This window comes from Melopsittacus undulatus, chromosome 7, assembly GCF_012275295.1.
Source record: "Melopsittacus undulatus isolate bMelUnd1 chromosome 7, bMelUnd1.mat.Z, whole genome shotgun sequence".
Lineage (NCBI taxonomy): Eukaryota > Metazoa > Chordata > Aves > Psittaciformes > Psittaculidae > Melopsittacus > Melopsittacus undulatus.
Window position 1 is genome coordinate 5,694,541 of NC_047533.1, and position 23,773 is coordinate 5,718,313.

A 23,773-nucleotide genomic window follows, 5' to 3' on the forward strand; every position below is an offset into this window, starting at 1 on the left:
CCTGACTCTTCCTTATTAAAAGTTTGGGCGGTCTGTTGTCTGTGAGTTGTAGGCCATAGAATGGTTTGGGTTGGAAAAGACCTTAAGATCATCCAGTTCCAACCCCCTGCCATGGGCAGGGCACCTCACACTAGACCTTGTCACCCAAGGCTCTGTCCAGCCTGGCCTTGAACACTGCCAAGGATGGAGCATTCACAACTTCCCTGGACAACCCATTTCAGTGCCTCAGCACCCTCTTCCTCTGGACTTGTTCCAACAGTTCCATGTCCATTTTACGTTGAGGACACCAGAACTGCACACAGTGCTCCAAGTGAGGTCTCACGAGAGCAGAGTAGAGGGGCAGGATCACCTCCTTTGACCTGCTGGTCATGCTTCTTTTTATGCAGCCCAGGATATGATTGGCTTTCTGAGCTGCAAGTGCACACTGAAACCAGCTCATGTTCAGTTTCTCTTTGGCAGTATAACGTTGATTCAGACTTCCTGCAAATGTGTTCAGCTCCCTTTTCAAAACACAGTTGCCCATAGAACCCAAATTGTGTTTGAGATTGGGACTGTTTAAAAGTCTGTGCAACTGTGAGTGTTAAATGAGTTCTTCTTTCCCCTTTAATAGCTGACAAGGCAAAGGGGGGCGAAGGTTCTGCACTGTTTTATAGAAATCAGTAGTACTTCATTTGAAGCTAATAGAGTTATGCTGAGAGAACCATAGCACAAAAGGAGAATTGCGCTGTAGGTCTTGCAGACATGTTCTTTTGATGCCCATAGAAACAGTGGGAAAGAAAGATCTAACATTTCTTGCTATTAGAAGTAGAAATATGTGCAAAGTATAATCCACAGGTACTCAAAATAGACCAAACTTTAGACTTCCTGTAATCTTTTGAAAAGCCCTTATCTCTTAAGCCTGGCTTTTCAACATCCCTTAAGTCAAGCATTTAACATCGCAGGGTTCTAAATTGCCCATGAGGCAAAAACGTGTTGTAAGGATTGTTAGCTTTGAATATTGGCTGTTCATTATGTTGGTTTGTCTTGAAGTTCTTCAGAACTTGGAAGCAAGTGTGAGTCTCTCACCCTGTCTCTTAGGTGAAGTACATCTGCTCAGCTATGGGCTGTCGCCGGTGGGATGATGATGAAACAGAGCAGGAAGAGACCCTTCTATTACACCGAACCCAGAAAACAGTCCGTGCTGTTGGACCACGTAGTGGCAATGAAAAGTAAGTGTGAGAGTTGTCCAGAGACAATCCAGTAGTTCTCTAACACGTAATGTTTTAAGGACTTGATCTTTTTACTCTCCTTAGACTAGGAATTGCACAAGGGAGTTTAGGTTGTTAACCAGCGGAATGCATGAGATGGTTGGCTACTACCTGACCCCTTTGCTCTCAGTGCTTTTGTACATTGCCTTGAACTTCAGTTTTCTATCTGATTAAATGAAGATGGGTGCACATATTTATTCCTCTAAATCAGAATTTACTTTCCTTGTCTTTGCACCCCTTAAAACAGTTTGTCACTGCTCTGCCGCACAGCCAAATGTCACTAAGGTTTGTCCTAACTCTTTGTACAAAAGGAGACGTTTTAAAAGTCTTCTTATGACCTACTGATTCAATTGTAAATTCTTCACCTACTCATGGTAGCTCTCACTTTTCTATATTTGCTGCCTTTAGCTTTCATTTGAAGTTGATATTTTAACATGTATTCAGTCTTCTTCCTTTTTTTAGCCCCATTCTTAAATCCACTTTGTTCATTTCACAACGTAGGTGGTCTGTTCTTTACAAGCTGTGGAGACTGTGATTCAGTCTGTGACTTCCCCAATGCTGTCACTTGGAAGTCTGAATACATCAAGATTTCTATAAAAACACAGACATGTATCCTACTAAAAAAACCCAGCAAAACCCACTTCATCAAATACAGGTTTAAAAGTCTGGTTGTCATACAGACATACAATAACAGCCCAACAATTTAGTGGGAAAATAGTCATTCCCTGTTCCCCTGCTCCCTCTTCTGTTTGCAGCAGGATTTGACAGGTCATGCATCTATAGTGTATCAGAGAGAACCTAATCGGAGCTCAAATAGATTAGGAGATTGGATGTGTGGAAAGAGAAATCCTGGGTCCTGCAGCTCGTGGAGACTTAAATCAGCAGGGAAAGGCACATCATGAAAATATGCTTTTCCTTAGCGCATCTCTTTCAAAACCAGAGTATCACATCTTGTGCACCAAGAACAGAGATGCTTTCCTGGTGACACAGTATGGCTGCTATGGGACTTACAGGGGGTTTAATCCAAAGAAAGAAAAACTTCTATTAAATCAACTGAATCTGAAATAAATTCCTTAAGGAGACACTTTGGGCTCCTGGTGCCTGCCAGACTGGTCCTAAGAAACTCTGAGCACCCAAACATATGGTTCAAGAAGTATTTTCCCCCTGCTAGGTGTTCATGACACAAACTTTCCATCCTTTCCCACCTGTATCCTCTCTACAGTGCTGGGCTGTATCATGGGGAAAAAAGAGAAAATAATTGTTCTTCTTGAGAATAATGTTCAGTTTCTGCCATAATTTGTTGGTTTAGAAAAATTACAGAGCTTTTGGCTACACAAGACAACTGTTCCTTATGCCGTTGTCCTTCTTCTTTTGGTGTCAACCTATATGGGTCCTGGTTTCATGAAGTACCTGTCAAAGAGCGCCTGCATTAGGCTGTGTGTGGGATTAAAACAACAGAAGAACCATTGTCTTTCCCTCATTGTGAAAACCCTTACATTTCAAATTAAATACGCATTAGTAATGAAGAGAAATATGGCTTGTGTAGAATGCTGCTTTCCTAAATCATAGAATGGTTTGGGTTGGAAAGGACCTTAAGATCATCCAGGTCCAACCTCCTTGCCATGGGCAGAGACACCTTCATGTTGCTACATATTTTCCTACTAAACAGACCCAACCGAACTACTCAATGATTTAGACTGCCCTCTCCATATACAAAGCTTTTAATGCCACTGAGCCTACTTCACTTGCTGTTTTCTCAAATCCCCCCTTAGTGTTGGACTAGAGTTCTTAGCTTGTTTGGTTTGTATTTGGGATTAGCACTCCCTCTCCTGGTACAGTTGTGTTCATCTGACAGTCTGAGAGTTCACTGTGAAAATACGGGTAAAAGACAGGTAATTCAGTTTGAGTCATAGAATCATAGTATAGTTAGGGTTGGAAAGAACCTTAAGATCATCTAGTTCCAACCCCCCTGCCATGGGCAGGGACACCTCACACTAAAAGTGTGAGTCTTCTGAATTGAGGATTTGGGGCTGCCTTGGAATACATAAGTTGTTCCTACAAAGTCTCTTTCTCTTTCTGTAAGGTGGAACTTCAGTGTTGGTCACTTCGAGCTGCGCTATGTCCCAGATATTGAAACCAGAGCAGGATACATTGAGAGCAATTTTAAATCAAATATGAACAAAGAAGAAACAAAAATCATTTCAGATGTGGATGAGCAGGAAGCTATGATGAAAGACACAGTGATAAAGGTCTCAGTAGCTGACTGGAAGGTGATGGCTTTTAACAAACGAGGAGGACATCTGGAATGGGAATACCAGGTAGGGAAAAAGATGGAGTATTAAATGTTATAAAAGCAGAAGTTGTGCAGCATCATAGATGTTGTCTTTTATCTTGGGTTTCAGGTGCTTTGTAAAGAACACACATCTGCTCGCACTTCTTTTAGCTGAAAATCTCACTCTGAGCTGCTCTATCTGTTAAAAAAACTGAAAAAAGAAATGCAGCAATTTGGTTGTCATTAGTTATATATAATATCTAGTCAATACAACACTAAGGTTCCAGTTCTCTCTCTCTTCTTCAGTTTTGCACTCCAATTGCTTCTGCATGGCTGGTTAAGGATGGCAAAGTAATTCCAATCAGTCTGTTTGATGACACAAGTTACACTGCGAACAATGAAGTACTGGAAGATGAAGAAGATCTTGTGGAAGCTGCCAGAGGAGCCACAGAATCCAGTGTCTATTTGGGTGAGACATAGACTGCAGGTTTTTCTGTAGTAAAAGGTTACTCTTTCTATGTTGAGGTTGTACTAAAGCAGATCTTTCTGTGCTGGTTTATTATAGTTAAGAGGAGCTGTAACATGCAGTTTGATACTCTGTATAATGAAGGCTCTTTAACTTAACCCACATTGCTTTATAAAGCCCCCAAATTTAACATATATATCCCAGAAAGGCACCTTGACTTGATATAGAGACTTTGACAAAGTAGAGATGTGTTTTCATCTCTTCCTAGTCTGCTCTGGTCATCTTTGCTGTTGTCATTCAAAGGCAAGAGTTCTGTGTACCCATTTTAGAAGGTACAGTGTACCTTTGGGTATGGCAGAATTAATATCAATGAGTGTTTAGCCTCAACAGTGATAGCTAAAAGATTGATTTATTTTTTCCCATTTTTTTCCTCTTTTTAAAAATGAAAACATTTCAAAGCCATAGTCTTTTCCATTTGGATTCCCAAATGTTCACTGCTTTGTCCTTTCAGTGCACTGGAGATGATAGAAAGTCTTGCAACTTTTAACTATAGGGTTGTAGCTAACAGTTTAACTGCTTGGTAAGCAATAAGCAATATCTCCCTCCAGCCCACTAATGTGTCACATTGATTTTTTCCCCTCTATGCTGATTACAGTAACTTACCATGAAGACATTTCAGTTAAGGTTTTGTGTGACTCAGTTTTCATCCAGCTGTCAGAATTCATTTGATGTGGTTTGTGATAATTTGAAATAGACTGGCCCCAGGTCCTCCTTCCTCTCTGGGACATAAACGTGCCTTGGTTTGCTAATACTTTGCTTGCCTTAGCCTTTTCCTAGAATTCTTTACACCTTGTAGCCTTCCTCTTAGTGGTTACACAAAGAAGCCAGATGGAAACCTTGGTAATGGCTGCTGAGGAGTAATTGTACCAGCATTAACAAGGGAAGTTTGAAGGAAGTCTTAACCTATGCAGAGCCCAAGCTGCTTTATAGCTCTTCAAATTGCTGGGATTCTTCTGTAGCACCAGCTCTCCAACAGTGAAAATGAGATGTTCTCATCTCTTGCTTTTTGAGAGCAGAGGGAGCATACTGCTTGAATTCACCCACCCTATTAAGAGTCAGTATCTCAGGTTCTCAGAATAGAAAGAAATATGTTCAACCATGTATTTTAACTGGACAGTTTTATCCTAGGCATGAAGAGAACTTAACCTTAAGACTGATGTGCTCTCTGGTTTGTTACTCAGGGATGTACAGGGGCCAGTTGTATCTCCAGTCATCTGTCAGAATTTCTGAGAAATTCCCCACCAACCCAAAAGCTCTGGAGTCCAGGAATGATAACGCAATTACTCCACTTCCCAAAATCAAATGGAAGCCTTTGATCCGTAAGTAACAATTGAGAGTTTCGTTTGCTGTCTTAACTCTGAAAAGACAGGACATCTTTCTGATTGCCAGTGTGTTTCAAACTAGTCCAGTGTTTCCAGCTGCAAACCAGTTCAGGAATTCTGTGCTTTATCAATTGTTTATCCTTTTTTAATCTAATGTTTAATGACTTCTTTTCTTGTACTATGGATTAACAGGATCTTTTATAATAATGAAAAGTTGTGCCTTCTAAAAGAGGGAGAAGTTTTTTGCAGTGATGTGAATATTATTGAATTACTTGTCCAAAAATAGTACTTTGGCAAGGGGGAGTGGTGATAAGTAACTGTTAACTTAAAATCCCCTTCTTAATGTTTCCTTGCATTAGCTTTGATTCTGACAATCTGGTCCCAGAGATGTTTTCTAAGATTATGCCATTAGAATTCTCATTAAAATAGTATCAAATAATGTAAGTATTCAGCTCAGAAAACTGTTTTTTCTATGCTTAGATTCTCCTTCCAGGACTCCAGTGTTGGTGGGGTCTGATGAGTTCGATAAGTGTCTCAGCAATGACAAGTATTCTCATGAAGAGTACAGTAATGGAGCACTTTCAGTTCTGCAGTATCCATATGGTAGGTAGAAGTTCCAAATGTTGAAGTGTTTCAAATAGCCTAATTTGCCCATTTATTATCTGTGAAATTCAATAAATGGCCATTTGTTTGATCTTAATATGTGTATCTTCTTTATCATTTAATGAGCTAGGAAATTACTGCCTAAACGAGGACAGCGAAATGGTGTGTGTACAATTAGTGCCGCACAAAGCACTTCAAAGTGCTGGAAATTGCTGCTGCAGAGGTACTGTGTGTACTGCCATTGCCACTGGTGGCTGGTCCAAATGGAAGAAGCTTGTGAATTGTGTTTTTCACAATTTGATAACAGTCTATAGAGACTCATCCTGGCAATATAAAGTGTTCCATATGGAAGATATTCTGGTATAAAGCTATGAGTGGTCCAGGCCTTCTGAAGTGGTAAACTTTTGATGTGAGACCTACTTGCCATGGAATCCACAACCTTGATTAACTGAATTTACTAGGTGCCATTTAAAGTTATAGGGCACATAGACAAAAATACCCCTTGTCTGTTGAGAAGACCTGTTAATGAGAACACAAAATTGTTTTGTAGTTACCTACAAGTAAAAATCTATGCCCTCCTTGTGTCTTTTATCCACAGATAACGGTTATTACTTACCCTACTACAAGAGAGAGAGAAACAAACGTAGCACCCAGATCACCGTTGGGTTTTTTGAGGATACAAACTACAAGAACATTCGTAAAAAGGATCCTGTTCTGCTGCTTCACTGGTGGAAAGAAATTGTTGGCACCATTATCTTTTGCATTGTGGCCACAACTTTTATTGTGCGCAAACTTTTCCATCCCCATCCCTATGGCAGAGTAAGTATTTGTTTCTGAATCCCAAGTACAAAAGGTGTCACTGCAGCCTTTCCTTTCAGTTTTGAGTCTGCAATGGGTAGCAGTAAGTTAATAACTACTGAGATGACAGAATCAAAAGCCTAAACTTATTGTTTAATCTATCCATGAAGGCTGTCAGCTGCTATGTATAATTTGTTTAACTGCTTCAGTAAGCAGATTATGCCTGCTTCAGCCATGCCTGATGTCTTTGGAGATACTTACACTGAAATTAAACACCACCTCTAAGAGTGCAAACATAAGGAATTGAATGTGTTTGGTTTTTGTTCTTGTTTTGGCCATCCTTGCTAGCTGCGGAAGGAATCTGAAACACAGTGTCAGACTGATAGTAAATATGAGCCCACTTGTGGAGATGTTAAAGAGAGCAGCTGGAGTGATGTCAAGAACTCTGGATATGTGTCAAGGTGAGCTCAGTTCAACACAACATGTACAGGGCTTGTAGTCTATGTGGAGGGAAGCGTAGGTGTTCACTTGTTCTTTTGTACTCTAGTCCTCCAACTTCTCAGGATGATTGGCACCAAGCATAAAGAACCCTGTCACCCATTATTGATGGGAGATTGCAGTTATGATTAGTCTAAGCAATCCCAGGGAGTCTACAGGATACCTGTGATCAGGAATGTTGCTCTCCTGTTTCGTACTGATACGTAAAATGGAAGATTGATTCTTGAAGGTTATGAGTAGTGTTCACTCCCTTTGTTTCTGTGTTTATGGATTAAAGTAGAAAAAGGCAATTGCAGATGGAAACACAATGCTCTGCAGAATAAGCAGGCTGTATTTGGAACACACCTTTGCTCCTGCTGTGAAGGAGTTGGTTAAGACAGAAGGGTGTATAGGGGAATGTTATGATACTCTGGTTAAAATGTGATCATCTCCTGAACATTTGCAGCTTACTGCAAGTAAGAATTGGAGTATAGAAAATGAGGAAGAATAAGAAAGAAAATGAGATTGAAGAACAGAGACGTTTCAGAAGGGATGCTTTGAAGACTAGTTGCAGAAATAGGTATTTGAGGTGGGGTTAAAGACACATTGGGACTTAGAAAGTACTTAGCTGACACCACTTATTTTGGGTATAGAAACTTAGGCTACATACTTGTGACCCATAATCCAGTATGTACCTAATACTCTGAAAAACCTCTTCAGTTTGTCATGCACATGCATAAAGGAACTTGCTGATTATGCCCTTATTCAGTGTCTATCACAACTCAGCATCTCAGTCCATTTCTTAAGTAGGTAACCATCTGGTTGCCTCAGTGGGTGAACAGGAAAACAGATAAGAAATGCTTCAAGTCGATTAACATGTTTTGCCTGTACAAAAATATTTCACTCTTAGTCATAAGTTATTTTTCTGTCTATACTAATGCATTTTTCTTGCCTATCCTCCCTTCCTCACATCCTCCTCCCAGATATCTAACAGATTTTGAACCAATTCAGTGTCTGGGTCGTGGAGGCTTTGGAGTTGTTTTTGAAGCCAGAAATAAAGTGGATGACTGCAACTATGCTATCAAAAGGATCCGTTTACCTAACAGGTAATGAATGAGTTTGTTGAGATACAGAAGTAATGAATGAATGGTGGGATCCCATCCTACACTGAACCATCTGTTCCTGAACTGATGTCCCAGATATTTCATTAGGATGAATTGCATACCTTTTAAGGGGGGGGCTGGCTTGTTTTTGGCACTAAGAATTTGGCATGTGCGATCACAGCAGAAGGGTGACCTGCCTGGCTAAAATACTTGCATAGCAGGACACTTGTGAGGATGCTGCAACTACTTGGGAACTCCTTTGATTTCCTTGATGAATAGAGCCTTTGATAACAGGACCAGTTATTTGTAGCACTGTTAATTTGCTTCTCTCCTTCCTCTCCTTACCTTTCCTACTTCACCTTCTCTTCCTTTTCTGACTCCATTTGTCCATTTGTTTCATTTTCCGGTCCCACAACCCCTACCTTTTCTTTCAGTCATAGGTGGTCAAGCCAAGCTGCTGAATTACCCTACACAGAGCTTGCAGCAGTTCCTTTTAGTGGGAGATGGGAGACACTGCTTCTGGATATCTCAAGTTAGAACAGCAACAGGCAGGCCAGTAGAGGGAGGGGGTAAAGCTATCAAATCTAGAATGACTACTTTTTTGAATGCATTAAATAAGTGTGACTATTTAAGATTAAAGGTTTTGTTCAGAAATTTAAGGTAGCCTAAATTCTTCTTTTCCAAGCATATTCAAATCCATTAAATAAAACCATCTGACTTCATTTGATCCAGTTTCAGTCTTAAGAAGAGAAATTATTTACCTCAATAAACAGCAGGCTATTTGCTTTCCTGTGCATAGAATGGAGATAGTCTTTATGCAGTCTGCTTATGTTATACCAAGTACAAAAGAAATACTAAGGTATTGCTGTCTGTCTTCTTTTGTGTCAGTGTCTTCTACATCCCTGTAGACTATTGCTGTTTCGTGGTGTTTTTTCTATCCTGTAAACAGCTAAGAGCAAGATGAACCTTTTCTTCTCAGTTTTGCTGCCTGTAATTTGAAAAGGGATGACTAAATACTTAGCCATTATGAGCACACACTGCTCCTCCATGCTTCTAACCTAAAGGAGTTACTCTGGGGAATTTGAGACATAGCTTTGATTAAATTCCTTTGCAGAAGTTTCTGTACTCTTCTGTTGCTCTATGTGACCATGTCTCTATTTTTCTCCTCACCCCACATTGTAGGGAACTGGCTCGTGAAAAGGTGATGCGAGAAGTCAAGGCCTTGGCTAAACTTGAGCATCCAGGTATTGTGCGGTACTTCAATGCGTGGCTGGAAGCTCCACCGGAGAGATGGCAGGAAAAGATGGATGAACAGTGGTTAAAAGATGAAAGGTAATTCATGGGGGTTTTTAACAATTGAGTTTGAGGTTGTGCATCAACAGAATTGCAGAACCGGTAGATGATCCAGGAAGATGGAAAGACTGTGTAGGAACGAGATGGTTATTAACTTACTGTGTCAACCTTTCAATTGAACAAGTACAAATATTTCACTCTTGTGCATAATGTCTCTTGATTTATCATTGAACCGTAGAATGGTTTGGGTTGGAAAGGGCCTTAAGATCATCAAGTTCCAACCCCCTGCCATGGGCAAGGACGCTTCACACTAGACCATGTTGTGCAAGGCTCTGTCCAGCCTGACCTTGAGCACTATCAGGGGTGGAGCATTTACCACTTCTTTGGGCAACCCATTCCAGTGCCTCACCACCATCTTTGGACCTTTTTGGGTCCTCTGTTGTGTTAACATCTTTCTTTCAATTTAGGAAGCATCTTGTTCCTAATTTAAATTCTGTCATTGAATCTTTGGGTGGTTGGAAGGTTGGAGCATTGCTACTGTGATTCAATTTTAAACTTCTGCATCTCTGTCCTCTTTGTTCCTTTGCACTGCTTTCTTCCTTGTTGTTGGCTTGGTTTAGATGGATCTGATTCAGTACTCCAATGCTGCAATGAGTTTATTTTAGCAGAAATAGGAGGGATAATCAGAGTGACTATTTCTAAAGCTTGGTAGGAGTAGGTTAAAAATGGAAAACTGGATAAAGGAGTTGGAGGATGTTAAGAGAAGGGAAAAAGTGGGTGTATTTTAGCAGTTAAAGAATGAGGCCTAATACAAATAATAGTGGTCTCATAATAACATCCTTACATGCCTAATGATTTTAGAATACAGTAACCTTTATATTTCAGGCATCAAATTAACATTTTGCAGCTGTAATTCTGCCAAGGCACTTTAAATAGTCATTGCAATGCATGTTCTATAGGACTGAATTTTTTCCAGCTGAAGATAAGCCTGATTGCACATTGGGAATCCAGGCAGCAGAGCTTGCCAGATCTTCCTTTATCAACACTCAGTGAGAAAGGATTATCCTCCTAAGAAAAATGCATGCTAAATCCTTGTTATTAGTGATTCCCACCCTTGGCTAATCATTTACTATGAGGGTACGACATGGTTCTGAGAGGTAGCAGTTGTTAAAACCTGAGCTCCTAAACATGCATCTTTAGTGGAATGAAGTTCTGTAGTAATGACCTCTTGATTTTCTTCTTCCAGCACTGACTGGCCACTCAGTTCTCCCAGTCCAATGGATGTCCCATCATTTAAGATCAGAACAGAGCCATTTTCTACAAAGGAGCACGTTGAAGTTATTGCCACTTCCTGGGAGAGGGTAGGGTCTTCTGGAATACCCTGTGGTCACTTTGATTCATCTGAAAGCCAGTTTTCCCCTCTGGAATTTTCTGAGACGGACAACAGGGACTTACACCAGTCAGAAGATCCACTCTTGAACCTTCAGGACAGTGTCCTTACTGGCTGTGATGTAGAAGACAGCACTATCAACAATAACGAGCTGTGTGACTCCTTGGAAACATGTTCCTCGGCTGTTCCTGTTGTACACCTGAAGGAGGGGACCTCCTCTTCTATCGTGTTTGAGGATTCTGGTTGTGGAAACGCTTCTAGTAAAGAAGATAAAGTCGGTGTTTCACGCGGTGAGGGTCTTTCTGAGGAGAAGGCCAAAAGTCCAGAGGAATCTGATAACAAGAAGTCTGCTTCAGGAAGTCCCCTCTCTGTTTCTCCACCAAGGCCAACAAGTTTAAGCCTGGACCTTTCTAAAAATATTGCAGAAAAAGTCAAACCCACCTCTCCAAAGGTGTATCTTTACATCCAGATGCAGCTCTGCCGGAAAGAGAACCTTAAAGACTGGATGAGCAGAAGGTGCATGATAGAGGAGAGGGAAAGGACAGAGTGTCTGCAGATATTTCTGCAGATAGCTGAAGCGGTTGACTTTCTGCATAGCAAAGGATTGATGCACAGGGATCTCAAGGTTTGTATTCATAGGTTACTGTAGGAAATGGGTTGGGTTTTACCTTATTTATTGGCCTGATCATCACTGAATGCTTGAACTTCCCAAATTCTGGTTGACACTGGTTTTCTCACTGCCTGTGTCCTATAGGCAAACGTTCTCAGGTTTACTACTCTGAGATTATCTCTGGAGCTATCATAGAATTATCTGTGCCTAGAGTATCATACAAAGGTCTCTAGTGCTTTAAAGTTCCCCAAAGCACATGGATTGACTCAAATGGCATCACAGGGTAGTTGTCCCTCCACTGCGTTACACACTTGAGCATCAACAATTGCAAGTTTGACTGCTCTGGATACAGCCATGCCAGGCTGTTCAGCTCAGTGCTGATGTCTGCTTTAAAATGAGAGATCATGAGGCTGTGGATACAGGTAACATGGTTTTTGGGTGTGGGAGTAACATGGCACTGAAGACAAATCCTGCTAAGATAGTTGGCTCTTACCAATGACCTCAGCTTGAGTGTTACAAAAGCTGAGTTAACATCTGTACCATAATGTGGAGGTGCAGTGCTCCAGGAAATAAACATCAATCATTCCTTATTGCAATTTAAGTCTTCCTTACAGCAAGACTTCTTGTACCTGGTACACATCAGTTGCATTTGGTTTATGGCACTTTTAATTCAGGTTCTTTATACAGGATTGGTCATTGCTGAGCTCTGTGGCAAAGAAAACTATTTTGGATCCTGTTTGACCATTTCAAGTGGAGCAGATACTTGGCAGTGTTGAGTGCAGTTGGATTCAATGATCTTTAAAGGTCTTTACCAACCTAAATGATTCTATGATTCTAATTCTGGTATTTTCCATCTTCTTTCTATAGCAATACTGCTGAAGAGCAGCATGTTAGAGAAAGTAATAAAGTATTGCTGCTGTAGGATCGAAGTGTAAACTGTCTTAGGGTTGAATTCTGAGTCAGTGTCAGCTATCACAGTGTGGGTTTTTGAAGGATTCATGATCTTCTTAATGTCTGATAACATCCAGACAGTTAAGACTTGGAAAGCTGTTTTTTTACCTCTGGCATTTAACATAACCAAAGTCAGGAGTAACGTTGTACCTTTCCTTTCATTTTGCTTCTGGTCTTGTGTTAGTGCCTAATCTTGCTGAACTTCTAGCACTGGAAGCGTCAGTATGCGTTACCAAATGCCACAATTCAATTGAAGAAGAATTGCGAAGCTCTAAGAAATGGGTTGCTTTTGACAAATGGTGGAGAGGTAGTTCCCGTTTCACCTTCCTGCTTTGAGGAGGAGTTAGTACCTCCCTCAGTGGAGTTAATACTGAAATTATTATAACTGCTGTTGCTGCTTCTCAGATGGTAATCATTTGGTATTGGCAGAGATGAAAGGTAATGCCATCTTAGATGTGAGATCACTGAAAGGATACTTCAAAGTTAAAACAACTCACTAACCCATCCAAGTATTTTCTTCTCCATCAGCATTAAGCAATTCCCTGGAAGCAGTTATCTGTCAAATCTTCAGTGCTTAAGAAGCTGACCAGAAAAGTAATTAAATCCTCATACTAACATGTTGCTGGGCATGTTCATAAATAACCTTCCTTAACAATACTGTCAGTTGTGACTCTGGAGTCTCGCTTCCAATCACTGTTCAGTAACGCTTATGTAGATCTTCACTTAAAACTGGTAGTTCTATCAGCACCTGTCTAGCCTTTTGTTGGAACAGCTTGAAAGTTCAATGCTGGCATCAATTTGAACAAGAGATTTCATTTTGCTTACTTGGTATAGACAACTCTGAAATGCTCCCTCTGAATGAACAACTTCCTGCTTCAGAAAGCTTGCCATATGTGTATAGGTGTTATTCTTGGATCCCAGAAGTTTATTTGTCCATTATGTATTAATTTGATCAAACCACCAGTATGTTTAGGGGTTTTCTATACTTTTTAGAAGCCCCTTGGAACAGATCTCACCTAATTTTGTAATATGCCCAAGAGATTGGTCATCCATCCAATCCAGCACTAGCAGGCAAACAACTTGCAAAGCTGTTTTATCTTTGCTAGAGGCAGAGCTGGCTGATAGCAGAGGTCACATCTTGCTCCCATTGGCATGAACAAAGCCTGCTTGGTCTATGTTAAAATAAATCTGTACGCATGCCTATAAAAAGCTTTAAGAATATCTTGTAAATATTGAAATGAACAGTGCACATTGAGATGCATTAATTGGGCTCCTGCTCATCAGGGGTTGGAACTAGATGATCTTAAGGTCCTTTCCAACCCTAACTATTCTATGATTCTATGATAAGAACAAGGGGGCAGGAGTTTAGGCAAGCGAATAGGTCACAGTTCAGATTCTTTTGAAGTACAGAAATAGAAGTCTTGTCTGCCAAGTGAATCAAGAATAAGCTCTTGGTCATGCTTGACAGCTCAAAAGAAACTATGAGGTTCATAGAGCTGCAAGAACTGTCTTAGATGTATTTTGCAGCATTAATTGAATTAAATAGTGGTGATCCAAATGTATGAGTAACTTCCTCGTGTCTGTGGAATTCTGACTGAAGAATCAAGAGAGAACTAACTTTATACAGATAACTAAACTAGAGGGTGATTTTATTATTTTTATTTGAATCAGAATTGCACACACCTGCCTTAGACTTCCTTTTCCCAGTGTGATCTTGATGGCTTATTTTTGCTGCTACTTTGCAAGAGCAGAGAACCTAAATCTTTCCTGTTTAAATCTGAAGAAGCTCTTCCTTGTGAGGGTGCTGAGGTGCTGGCACAGGGTGCCCAGTGAAGCTGTGGCTGCCCCATCCCTGGCAGTGCTCAAGGCCAGGTTGCATGGGGCTTGGAGCAGCTGCTCCAGTGGAAGGTGTCCCTGCCCATGGCAGGGGTTGGAGCTGGATGAGCTTTAAGGTCCCTTCCAACACAAACCGGTCTATGATGATTCTGTAATCCACTCACCTTAATTTGTCAACTACATGCCAGCCTATTCAGGACCTGTTTTCAGCCAGAAAAGTCTGAGAATTCAACCTTCCTGTTAAAGAGTCTCACTCTGTGAAGCAAGACAGATCTTGTTGACTCCTGATGTGTTTGTTGGAGGAGGCGGCGAAGGGAGATCAAGGCAATGGGCTACAAATCCCTAACGGAGACGTTTGTGCCTTGAGCATTAACATTCTGATACACAGATTTTTAACAACGTGGGTGTGCAGTCAGAGGGTGGGTGCTGTATAAATGCCTCAGAGACAGCCCGGAGATGCTGTGGATTCACAGGGTAGTAGCTTTTGTGCACTGAGCTGCAACTCTGAAGGGCATGATACTGGTTACAGGAAACTGCAGCAGGAGATAAGACCTGGCTCAGAAGGCAGTTTGAGAGGCAGGATGTGGGCACTGTGGAACTAACAAGTTTCATCTAATTATTTCTGTAGTGCTTATCTCAGAGCTGGCCGTTGCATGAAAAGAAAACCCACCAAAAAGCCTTTTTTCTGTTTCTTTCTCTTGCACAGTGTGCGTTCGTCTTTTACTGAGGAAGTCAGGTGGACTTTGAAATAGGTCAGCTTTGTAGTCCTTTAATGTTGTGGAAGAGTATTGCCCTCTATCTGTCTGCCCCCTCCTGTTCCAGGGTTTATGTCAACAAAGGATGGACCATGTTCACCGAGCCTCAAAGGTCCAGGAGCCCTGAGAGGAGTGTGCTCAGCACCACTGCCTCTTTACCACACCTCAGCCCTTCCCCTATACATAGAATAATAGAATGGTTTGGGTTGGAAAGCACTTTAAGATGATTCAGTTACAACCCCCTTGCCATGGCGGCACCTCACACTAAACCATATCACCCTGTCCAACCTGGCCTTGAACACTGCCAGGGATGGAGCATTCACAACCTCCCTGGGCAACCCATTCCAGTGCCTCACCACCCTTACAGTAAAGAATTTCTTCCTTATATCTAACCTGAACTTCCCCTGTTTAAGTTTCAACCCATCACCCCTTGTCCTATCACTACAGTCCCTAAAGAAGAGTCCCTCTCCAGCATCCTTGTAGCCCCTTTCAGATACTGGAAGGCTGCTCTGAGGTCTCCACGCAGCCTTCTCTTCTCCAGGCTGAACAGCCCCAACTTTCTCAGCCTGTCTTCATACGGGAGGTGCTCCAGTCCCTGATCATCCTCGTGGCCTCCTCTGGACTTGTTCCAGCAGCTCCATGTCCTTCTTATGTTGAGGACACCAGAACTGCAATAATCCTGCTGCTTCTTCCTGCAGGATCACTCTGTTCTCCCAGAACTTTGTGTGCCTGGCTTTATTTGTAACTGAGGTGGAGCAGTCATGTCTCAGAGCAATAGTCATTCATTTGGTGTGTTCTGTTTTATCAGCCAGGATGTAAGTCTCTTGAAAAACCATCTCGGATATGTACCATTACCAAGGGGGCATCTCCGTTCCAGGCTCTCTTATCAGTAGCTTAAGCCAAGGATGGTGGTACCTGGGAAACAAGCTGGTACCACCAGCCTTATCATCACTGTTAAGACACGTAATCACTATTAAGCCACATTATCACTGTTGCTGCTCTTATGAATTGCAAAGTTCTTGAGCTTCCATCAAAAATAAACTTGTAATGGTTATGCAGACAGATATTCCCACAGTTAAACTGCATGGCACCAACTGACAAGCAGACCCTAACCCTAACCCTGTTCCCAGATTTCCACGGTATCTACAGCTTAACATTAAGATGACGTGCTGTGTGCTGGCAAAGGAGTTTAGCACTCAGAGATTACAATAAAAAAGACTTGAAGTTAGAACCCCAGCATCTGGTGTGAATTTGCCATGTGATGGAGAGTTGGATAACTTATCTGTGCTGTTCCCAACAGCTGTTGACTTATGTGTATGTTACTCAGCAGACCCATGTAGTGCCAGTAAACCTCTATGGGATGACAAGAAATGAGCAGTCTGAGTTTCGGGAAAAGGGAGACTGTTTGATGCAGGAGTAATTAATTTCTTGTGAATAGCTAAGATTATCAGTTGGTGCTGCTAACCTGATGTTTAATGAGTGTTTTTAGCCTTGACGGCATGGTTTATTTGAATTAGAACAAAGTGCTGTATCTTCTGAAACACTGAGATGTGTTTAATACTTACTTTTTCTTTTCTCCTTTTACCTGTTTGTTTTTGTAGCCTTCCAATATATTTTTCACAATGGATGACATAGTAAAAGTTGGGGATTTTGGACTGGTAACTGCTATGGACCAAGATGAGGAGGAGGAATCTGTACTCACCCCAATGCCAGCTTATGCCAGACACACAGGACAAGTAGGGACCAAACTCTACATGAGCCCAGAGCAGGTTTGTACTCTGTGTTCTAAAGTTATATCTGGTAGTGCCTGGAAGTCACCTGGATTCCTGGGAGCTCAAAAGATCAAGAATTCCTTCCCGTAAATTGTTGCAATCAAGTTAATTAAATTCTTTGTCATCAAAGTAGAGTTTTGAACTAAATTGAATTCCAAAATTAATATTTTAATATATGCATTTATTATAGGGGAAGAAAGTGAGTAATGATTTGTACTTGGACACATTCAGTTGTTTTTCATGTACTAAATAACTGTGTAACACTGAATTTAATTGAGCGAGGACACGCTATTGTGCAAGTTGGAACATCTTGCTTTGCAGTTGGGTCTGTAAAGAGGAGCTGGTGATCAGGACCTTGCTCACTCATCATGTGCCTGTCCTCTAGTTTTTAGCTCTGCATAGGGCCAATCACTTCCATATGTTAACTTGAAAGGTGTTGTTTGTGTTGTGCATAGTAACCTACAGTGAGTGGCTTGACTGACCTAACCCTCGTTTTGAATTTCCAGATCTGTGGGAACACTTATTCACACAAGGTGGATATCTTTTCTTTGGGACTGATTCTCTTTGAGCTGCTTTACCCATTCAGCACACAGATGGAGAGGGTCAGGGTATGTATATTTGTTTAAAGTGGCTGTTTGCTTGGTGAGACACTTGCAAGAGGTTCTTGTCACTTTTGACAAGTCTTGCAGTCAGGAGCACAGCTTCTTTATCAGCCTGTACAGACCCCTGAATCACCGAAAACAAATAGCAGCCTTCCTAATGTGTGCAGTTGAATTGAGGCCTTAATTTCTTTACAAAGCTCTTCTGTTGTCAAGCCAAATAAGAGAAACTATTGAACTAGGATAGCCAAGAATTCAAGCAACAAATATAGCTTGTGACTTTAAGCCTACCAGCTTGATTTGCATTCAGGAATTGGAACCATGCTGTGCATTTTTATTTCTTCTTTCATTTGCATCTGCAGTGCTTTTCCACTCAGAGCATATAGTGATGAACTGCTGTTCCTTTTCCTATAGTAAGTCTTGGCTGTGAGTCTCACCCAGCTTCAAGCACAATCTTCCCAGTAACTGGTTACCTTCATTGCATGAAACGTGAATTTGGGCTGTTTGATGGGGCATTACAACTCTTGCTTGCTGTTAAAATGGCTGTGAGATCCATCTTGCTCAGGAGCAAGTTCACAGGGAACAGGGGCTGCAGCCAAGAAGGTTTTTCTTTGAGTATGTCATAAACAGTGGCCTATGCAAGAAAGAAAGAGTCATTATAACTTGTATTTAGAATGTATATGTTCCTGGGAGGGGGGTAAATTCTCATGTAAAGATGGATTGTTTTCAGCAGAGATGTAAGAAGCAGCTTGAACCCCACCATGAATTCAGCCTGACCAAGTGCTTTACCTATGCTGGCATTGAATTCTCTTGCTTAAAATGCTCTGGGGTTTTATGGTACAAAAGAGTACACAAGGAATGGCAGTGCTGAATTTGATCCCCTTGCACTGAAACCGATTTCAATGTCCTTAAAATCAGTTTTACTGAAGCACATACCCTGTAAAGAGCTATCCTCGATAGGCCAGGTTGGACGGGGCTTGGAGCAAGGTGCTCTAGTGGAAGGTGTCCCTGCCCGTAGCAGGAGGTTGGAACTGGAAAAGCTTTAAGGTTCCTTCAACCCAAACCATTCTATGATAAAAACATGCTGGAGTAAGGTAGCCTGGTGCAACTAATGGTGTGGCAGAACATGGGGAAAATACTGTCACTAGGTGGAGCTGATGTGCTGGTTATGAAAGAAACACAGAAGGAGACCAGCCGCCTTGTAAAGGACACAGAAACACAGCGTGATCTGCTTTCAAAACTGCTCATATATCAACTCGTTAGTCCATAAAGGTTAAAGACTAGTGCTTACGTTGTTGAGACAGATCTGGTCATGTTTCCTCATGCTGATGTAAATGAGCTTGAGGATTATGGGTGGTGCACAGATTCGTTTAGCCCAATTGAGAAAGGACAAGTTTGTGTATCTGATTTAAAACTGCAGAGATCAGAATTCTTGTAACACTATTCCTAATAGGAATAGGAAGCAGGAACTTGCCTATTTTAAACATGTTGTGATTTTTAACCACTACAGCAAGACTTTAAACCAGGCCAGGCTGGACAGGGCTTGGAGCTACCTGGTCTAGTGGAAGGTGTCTCTGCCCATGGCAGGGCGTTGGAAATGGATGAGCTTTAAGGTCCCTTCCAACACAAACCAGTCTGGAGTGCTATATGATTTAAACAATTACTTTTTTCCATCAGGCTGGTTTGTTTGAATAGTCTACATATCTTTTAAAAATGAAAGAGTAATAGTACTAGAGAATGGTATTTTGGAAAAGTTACATGTTTTTCTTAATATTCTTGCAGACCTTAAGTGATGTTAGAAATTTGAAGTTCCCACCATTGTTCATTCAGAAATATGCACAAGAGGTAAGTGCATCTGATACTGTTAATGGTAGCTTTTTGTTTAATGAGTGTTGCTTTTTTCTTTGCTTTTCAATTGCTTTGCAGGTAAAAAAAGGAGGGGGAAAAAAGAGCTTTTGTGTTATTAAGATTCCTCCCTCTATCCCTGTACTTTCCTCCTTTTTGAAGCTATAATATTACAATAATGTGGATGATGATACTTTTGTCACACAATTTACCTCCAGTAACTATACCTGACTTCCCTTTGTCATTCATTTCACATACATCCTGACATGGTTTCTTACAACAAATCTGCATTCACACAAAGTACTGAAGCAAACAATTACACACAAATTATATTACATATGTTTTAACTGGTTTTTTGATTGCAAATAATAGAAAGGTTTTATAACTATTGAATCTTGGGTCAGATTTGATTTGCCAAATTGATTGTTGTCCTTAACAATAAAGACAGTTTAACAGATGCCCAGTGGTCTGTTTTCATATATTTAATGCACTTCCAGCTAGTGTGCCAAAGCACTAATACCCAAATTAGTCAGATAGCAACTGGGAACTTCTTCCTCTTGTTCATACAGAACATTAAATTAGAAAGAATATATGAATTGGTGCATGTAACACTTCTGCTGTGTCTTCTTTTAGTACACCATGGTGAAGGACATGCTCTCTCCAAGTCCCACTGAAAGACCAGAGGCTGCAGCAATCATAGAAAACCCTGTATTTGAAGACTTGGAACTCCCACCAAAACCAGTGCTTAGGCAGAGGTCACGGACAATGAGTTTATCAGGAAACAAACATTCCAGACAACCAAGCAAATAACTATCCTCAGGATCACTTCTTCCACGCGGCAGGTCTTACAGGGATTGTTCAGCAGAAGGATCCTATGATGCAGAATGTGTATCTTTGGAAACAGTTTACTTCAGCTTTTGGGTTTTGCCATGTTTAATGTGTAAGATGTGTTGGACAGATTTATGGTTTCCTTTGACAAGCCAACGAAAACTAGTAACCACACTTTTCACATTCCATTCTTCTTACCTTAACTGTCCTAGGTGGATGGGTCCAGCTACTGTGCTTGCCAATGGTGTGCTCCATTATCCTTTTTTGGGGGTTTACTGGGGGTTGTTTTTTGAAGCTTGTATATATCAGCTTGCTGGGTAAGTGAGAGATCTGTAACATGTAAATAGAATGAAAATCCTGTATTTTTATAGAGCAAATTACAGTCTCTAAGCCTAGTGAGCATCTCTCCGGATCACTTGCTCTTTGGTGAAATGAAGAGGATTTTGAAATGAACTATGACTCCACTCTTTGTTCCTGGTCACTAAACTGGGAAGCTGCACTATTTTTGAAGCAAAAAAAAGTACCACAGTTGTACATACTGTCACTCTCCATAGCCAGTCATTAAAAGAAATCATTTCATACTTCTGCACTATAGTAGAACTTAGGGAATGCATTTTATACAGATAAACCTGTAGAGAAGGAAAAGGAGCGGTTTTGCCATTCAGAAAAGGAGGGTTTATAGGCAGTGGTTGAAAGAGCCATAGTAAAACTGATGTATGAAAATGTTGTGATTCTGCAGACTTAAACCTAATGAAGTCATACGTGTCGTATGTAACCTTGTAGATTTTGTACTTTTTAAGGAATCAACTGGTAGGCTATTTGTGTAACCTGCTGATTTAACTGCCTAATGCCATGCTTTTTATTTCTCCCTGTAAATATGGTAATTTTTATTTATAAAATCCAGAATCAATCCATTTGGGTTGGTGGTGTACAGAACGCACTCGCTGCCATTGTGGAGTGCATTTAATTATTGTGACTTCTTTCAAGTCTAAATGATTTAATAAACTTTTTTATTTATAAAGGAAACCACTTTAGTACTCGCTTCTGTTCAGAGCCGGCTCGGTGCAGGCTGCAGATGGCAGCCGAGTGTAGCTGGAACACAAGGAGGGGAACTGCATCACTCTTAACTTGCTTTGCTTTCCTGTCTCATACTTCCCACAGTGCACATGGTGCTGCAAAGATGAATATGCTGCTTGGAAGTGAGATACTGCCTGAAGAAAGAAGAGAATTGATCTCTCTAAACTGAGTGGATTACAGAGGCAAGCTCTCAGCTGTTACAGAGCGATTGTAGTGATAGGACAAGAGGTAATAGGTTCAAACTGAAACAGGGGAAGTTCAGGTTGGATATAAGGAAGAAGTTCTTTACTGTGAGGGTGGTGAGGCACTGGAATGGGGTTGCCCAAAGAAGTGGTAAATGCTCCATCTCTGGCAGTGTTCAAGGCCAGGTGGAGAGAGCCTTGGGTGACATGGTTTAGTGTGAGGTGTCCCTGCCCATGGCAGGGGGTTGGAACTGGATAATCTTGAGGTCCTTTCCAACCCAAACCATTCTGTGATTCTATGATAAGAAGGGATAGTTCTGACAGTGTTAGAACTGGTTTTGTATCAATGCATTTTCCTGTTTTACAGGCTTAAATCACTTAAAAGTTGTAGTCTCTGAAATCAGTTTCTTAAATAGACGTTGGATTCAAGGGATCACTACTGTGGTGTGACACTATGACTAGCAATTAAACCAGCTGATACTCTGCAACTTTATGATATGGCAGAAGTGGATTACAAAGCCTCTTGGATCTAGATACTGGCTTGTCCAATTGAGGCCAGAATGCTGCAGTATTTGATCAAAACCAGAACTTGATGGAGTTTAGCTGGGTTAAAACAGAAGACAGTTTTAAGTGTCTTCTTCCTTTGGATTTCCGTGTTAGCATCAGCTATAAATGCACATTTAAATGCCAACGTTTGAAACCTCTGAAGCTTCTCTGCCAGTTCACTGATTACAGATGGAGCACAGGAAATTAAGAATATGGTATTTTTAACTCCCTGTGTATGTGTGCTGGATGTAAGCAGCTGCCTATTCCAAGGACCCTGCAGCATTTCAGTATCCAAATGCTATACATGCTCACACTAGGTATGTCTGCGTATTCTGGAATGTTACACTTACCCTCAAAGGCATGTTCAAATCCCACTCTGGACTGTGCATACCCAGCCACAAAAGCACCTAGCCATACTCAGCTCTTCACTGCCCATGTCAGTGAGGCTTTGCCTTTCTTAGCACTGAATGCTGGCATGGGTTGTCCCTGTCTTTCCTCCTTTTTTGCTTCAGAAAGTCCTTTCCCTACCCAGAGAGATTTTCCTTCAAGTCTTGCCTGCAAGTACCCGTTTCCCTGCCTTTGGCAACTCCACTTCCTCTGCCGCACCAGTGGGAGAGAGGATGCTTCTCTGTGCTAGGAAATATGCAGCTGGGCTTCAATACTCCCACCAGCTCCATGTTGGCAGCTTTTCAGAACCAGGCTATCTGGAGGATGTTTTCCTTCTTTAAGTCAGGTTTTAGTTATACTACACTTCCATGTTCCATCCCTGTCCTGCCGGATGTTCTTCAGTCAACTCAGACTGAATGGTCAGTCATGACTGAAGTCCTTGATTTAATATGCATTTGCTCTATGCTCACATCCCAAAGGGAAAGCCATGAAGGCAGGTTTCTCTCAGCTCTGTATGGATGACAGCAGCAGCTTTCTACCTTGTCTACTAGACCCCAGTCTTTACATAGCAGCCCTGATATCTGATGGACAGGTTTATTTTCCTCTTTCAGTTAACTGACTTCTAGAAACCAACAATCAGACTGGCTCAGGTCTTCCTGTGGCCATGGAAATCAGCATGTACCTTCCTACCGATGTCTTCTGCAGGGGGATGTCTGAACATGTAGGTTAGCTGCCAGTTCACAGCCCTGCAGAAGGGAGCTCTGGTCTTAGGCCCTGCTGCATTCTACAGCCCTGTGGTTCCAGCCTGTTCTAGCAGAGGTTGTTGCCTGTCCCTCATCTCCTTTCCCTCCTAGCTCCTGGAGCTGAAACACAGTTCTTGTCCTGTTTCATCAAAATGAACTGGGTAACAGAAGCAAAAATCCATCCCTGTCCATCTTTGTGCCCACTAGATTTAGGTGCTTCCCCCCAGAGTAAAGGCAGGATTGTGTGGTTATTCTCCTTACCGCTTCCATGTTGTTACTGAAGTCGCAGGAGCTGGGAGACCCACTCCAGGAAGAGCAGTACCAGTGCTGCAGCCCCAGATCAGGGCTGTTTCTTCTACCAGGCTCTTGAAAGAGAACTTCTGATGCTTGTACCAGAGTCTTCAGTAGCTGAGTTGCTCCAGGCAGTGCTTTTTGCTGCACCTCTGAGGACAGTCCTCTGCTGCCTTTGAGCTGGAAGAGGAGAAGCACTCAGGGCTTTTACTAACATCCCCCTTCATTTATTAAGAAAGTGATGTTCTTCACCCCTCCGAGTGCCTCAGTCCATGAGTTTTAGCATTAAATGTTAACCTGGATATGTTTCTACTGTTTCC

At 41.5% G+C, this 23,773-nt stretch overlaps 1 protein-coding gene across 1 annotated transcript in view; it reads left to right on the top strand.

Moving 5' to 3' along the window:
• The window catches only part of EIF2AK3 (eukaryotic translation initiation factor 2 alpha kinase 3), a 46,819-nt gene extending 25,566 nt beyond the window's left edge, over positions 1-21,253 (top strand). Inside the window, exons 4-17 of the mRNA XM_005144611.3 lie at positions 1,078-1,208; positions 3,331-3,565; positions 3,826-3,988; positions 5,227-5,364; positions 5,848-5,970; positions 6,569-6,789; positions 7,117-7,229; positions 8,229-8,351; positions 9,531-9,680; positions 10,888-11,656; positions 16,785-16,952; positions 17,462-17,563; positions 19,337-19,399; positions 20,033-21,253. Of these exons, the coding sequence (XP_005144668.2) occupies positions 1,078-1,208; positions 3,331-3,565; positions 3,826-3,988; positions 5,227-5,364; positions 5,848-5,970; positions 6,569-6,789; positions 7,117-7,229; positions 8,229-8,351; positions 9,531-9,680; positions 10,888-11,656; positions 16,785-16,952; positions 17,462-17,563; positions 19,337-19,399; positions 20,033-20,209 (2,676 nt within the window). The 3' untranslated portion in view covers positions 20,210-21,253. The remainder of the gene's footprint in view (positions 1-1,077; positions 1,209-3,330; positions 3,566-3,825; positions 3,989-5,226; positions 5,365-5,847; positions 5,971-6,568; positions 6,790-7,116; positions 7,230-8,228; positions 8,352-9,530; positions 9,681-10,887; positions 11,657-16,784; positions 16,953-17,461; positions 17,564-19,336; positions 19,400-20,032) is intronic.
• The last annotated feature ends 2,520 nt before the right edge of the window (positions 21,254-23,773 follow it).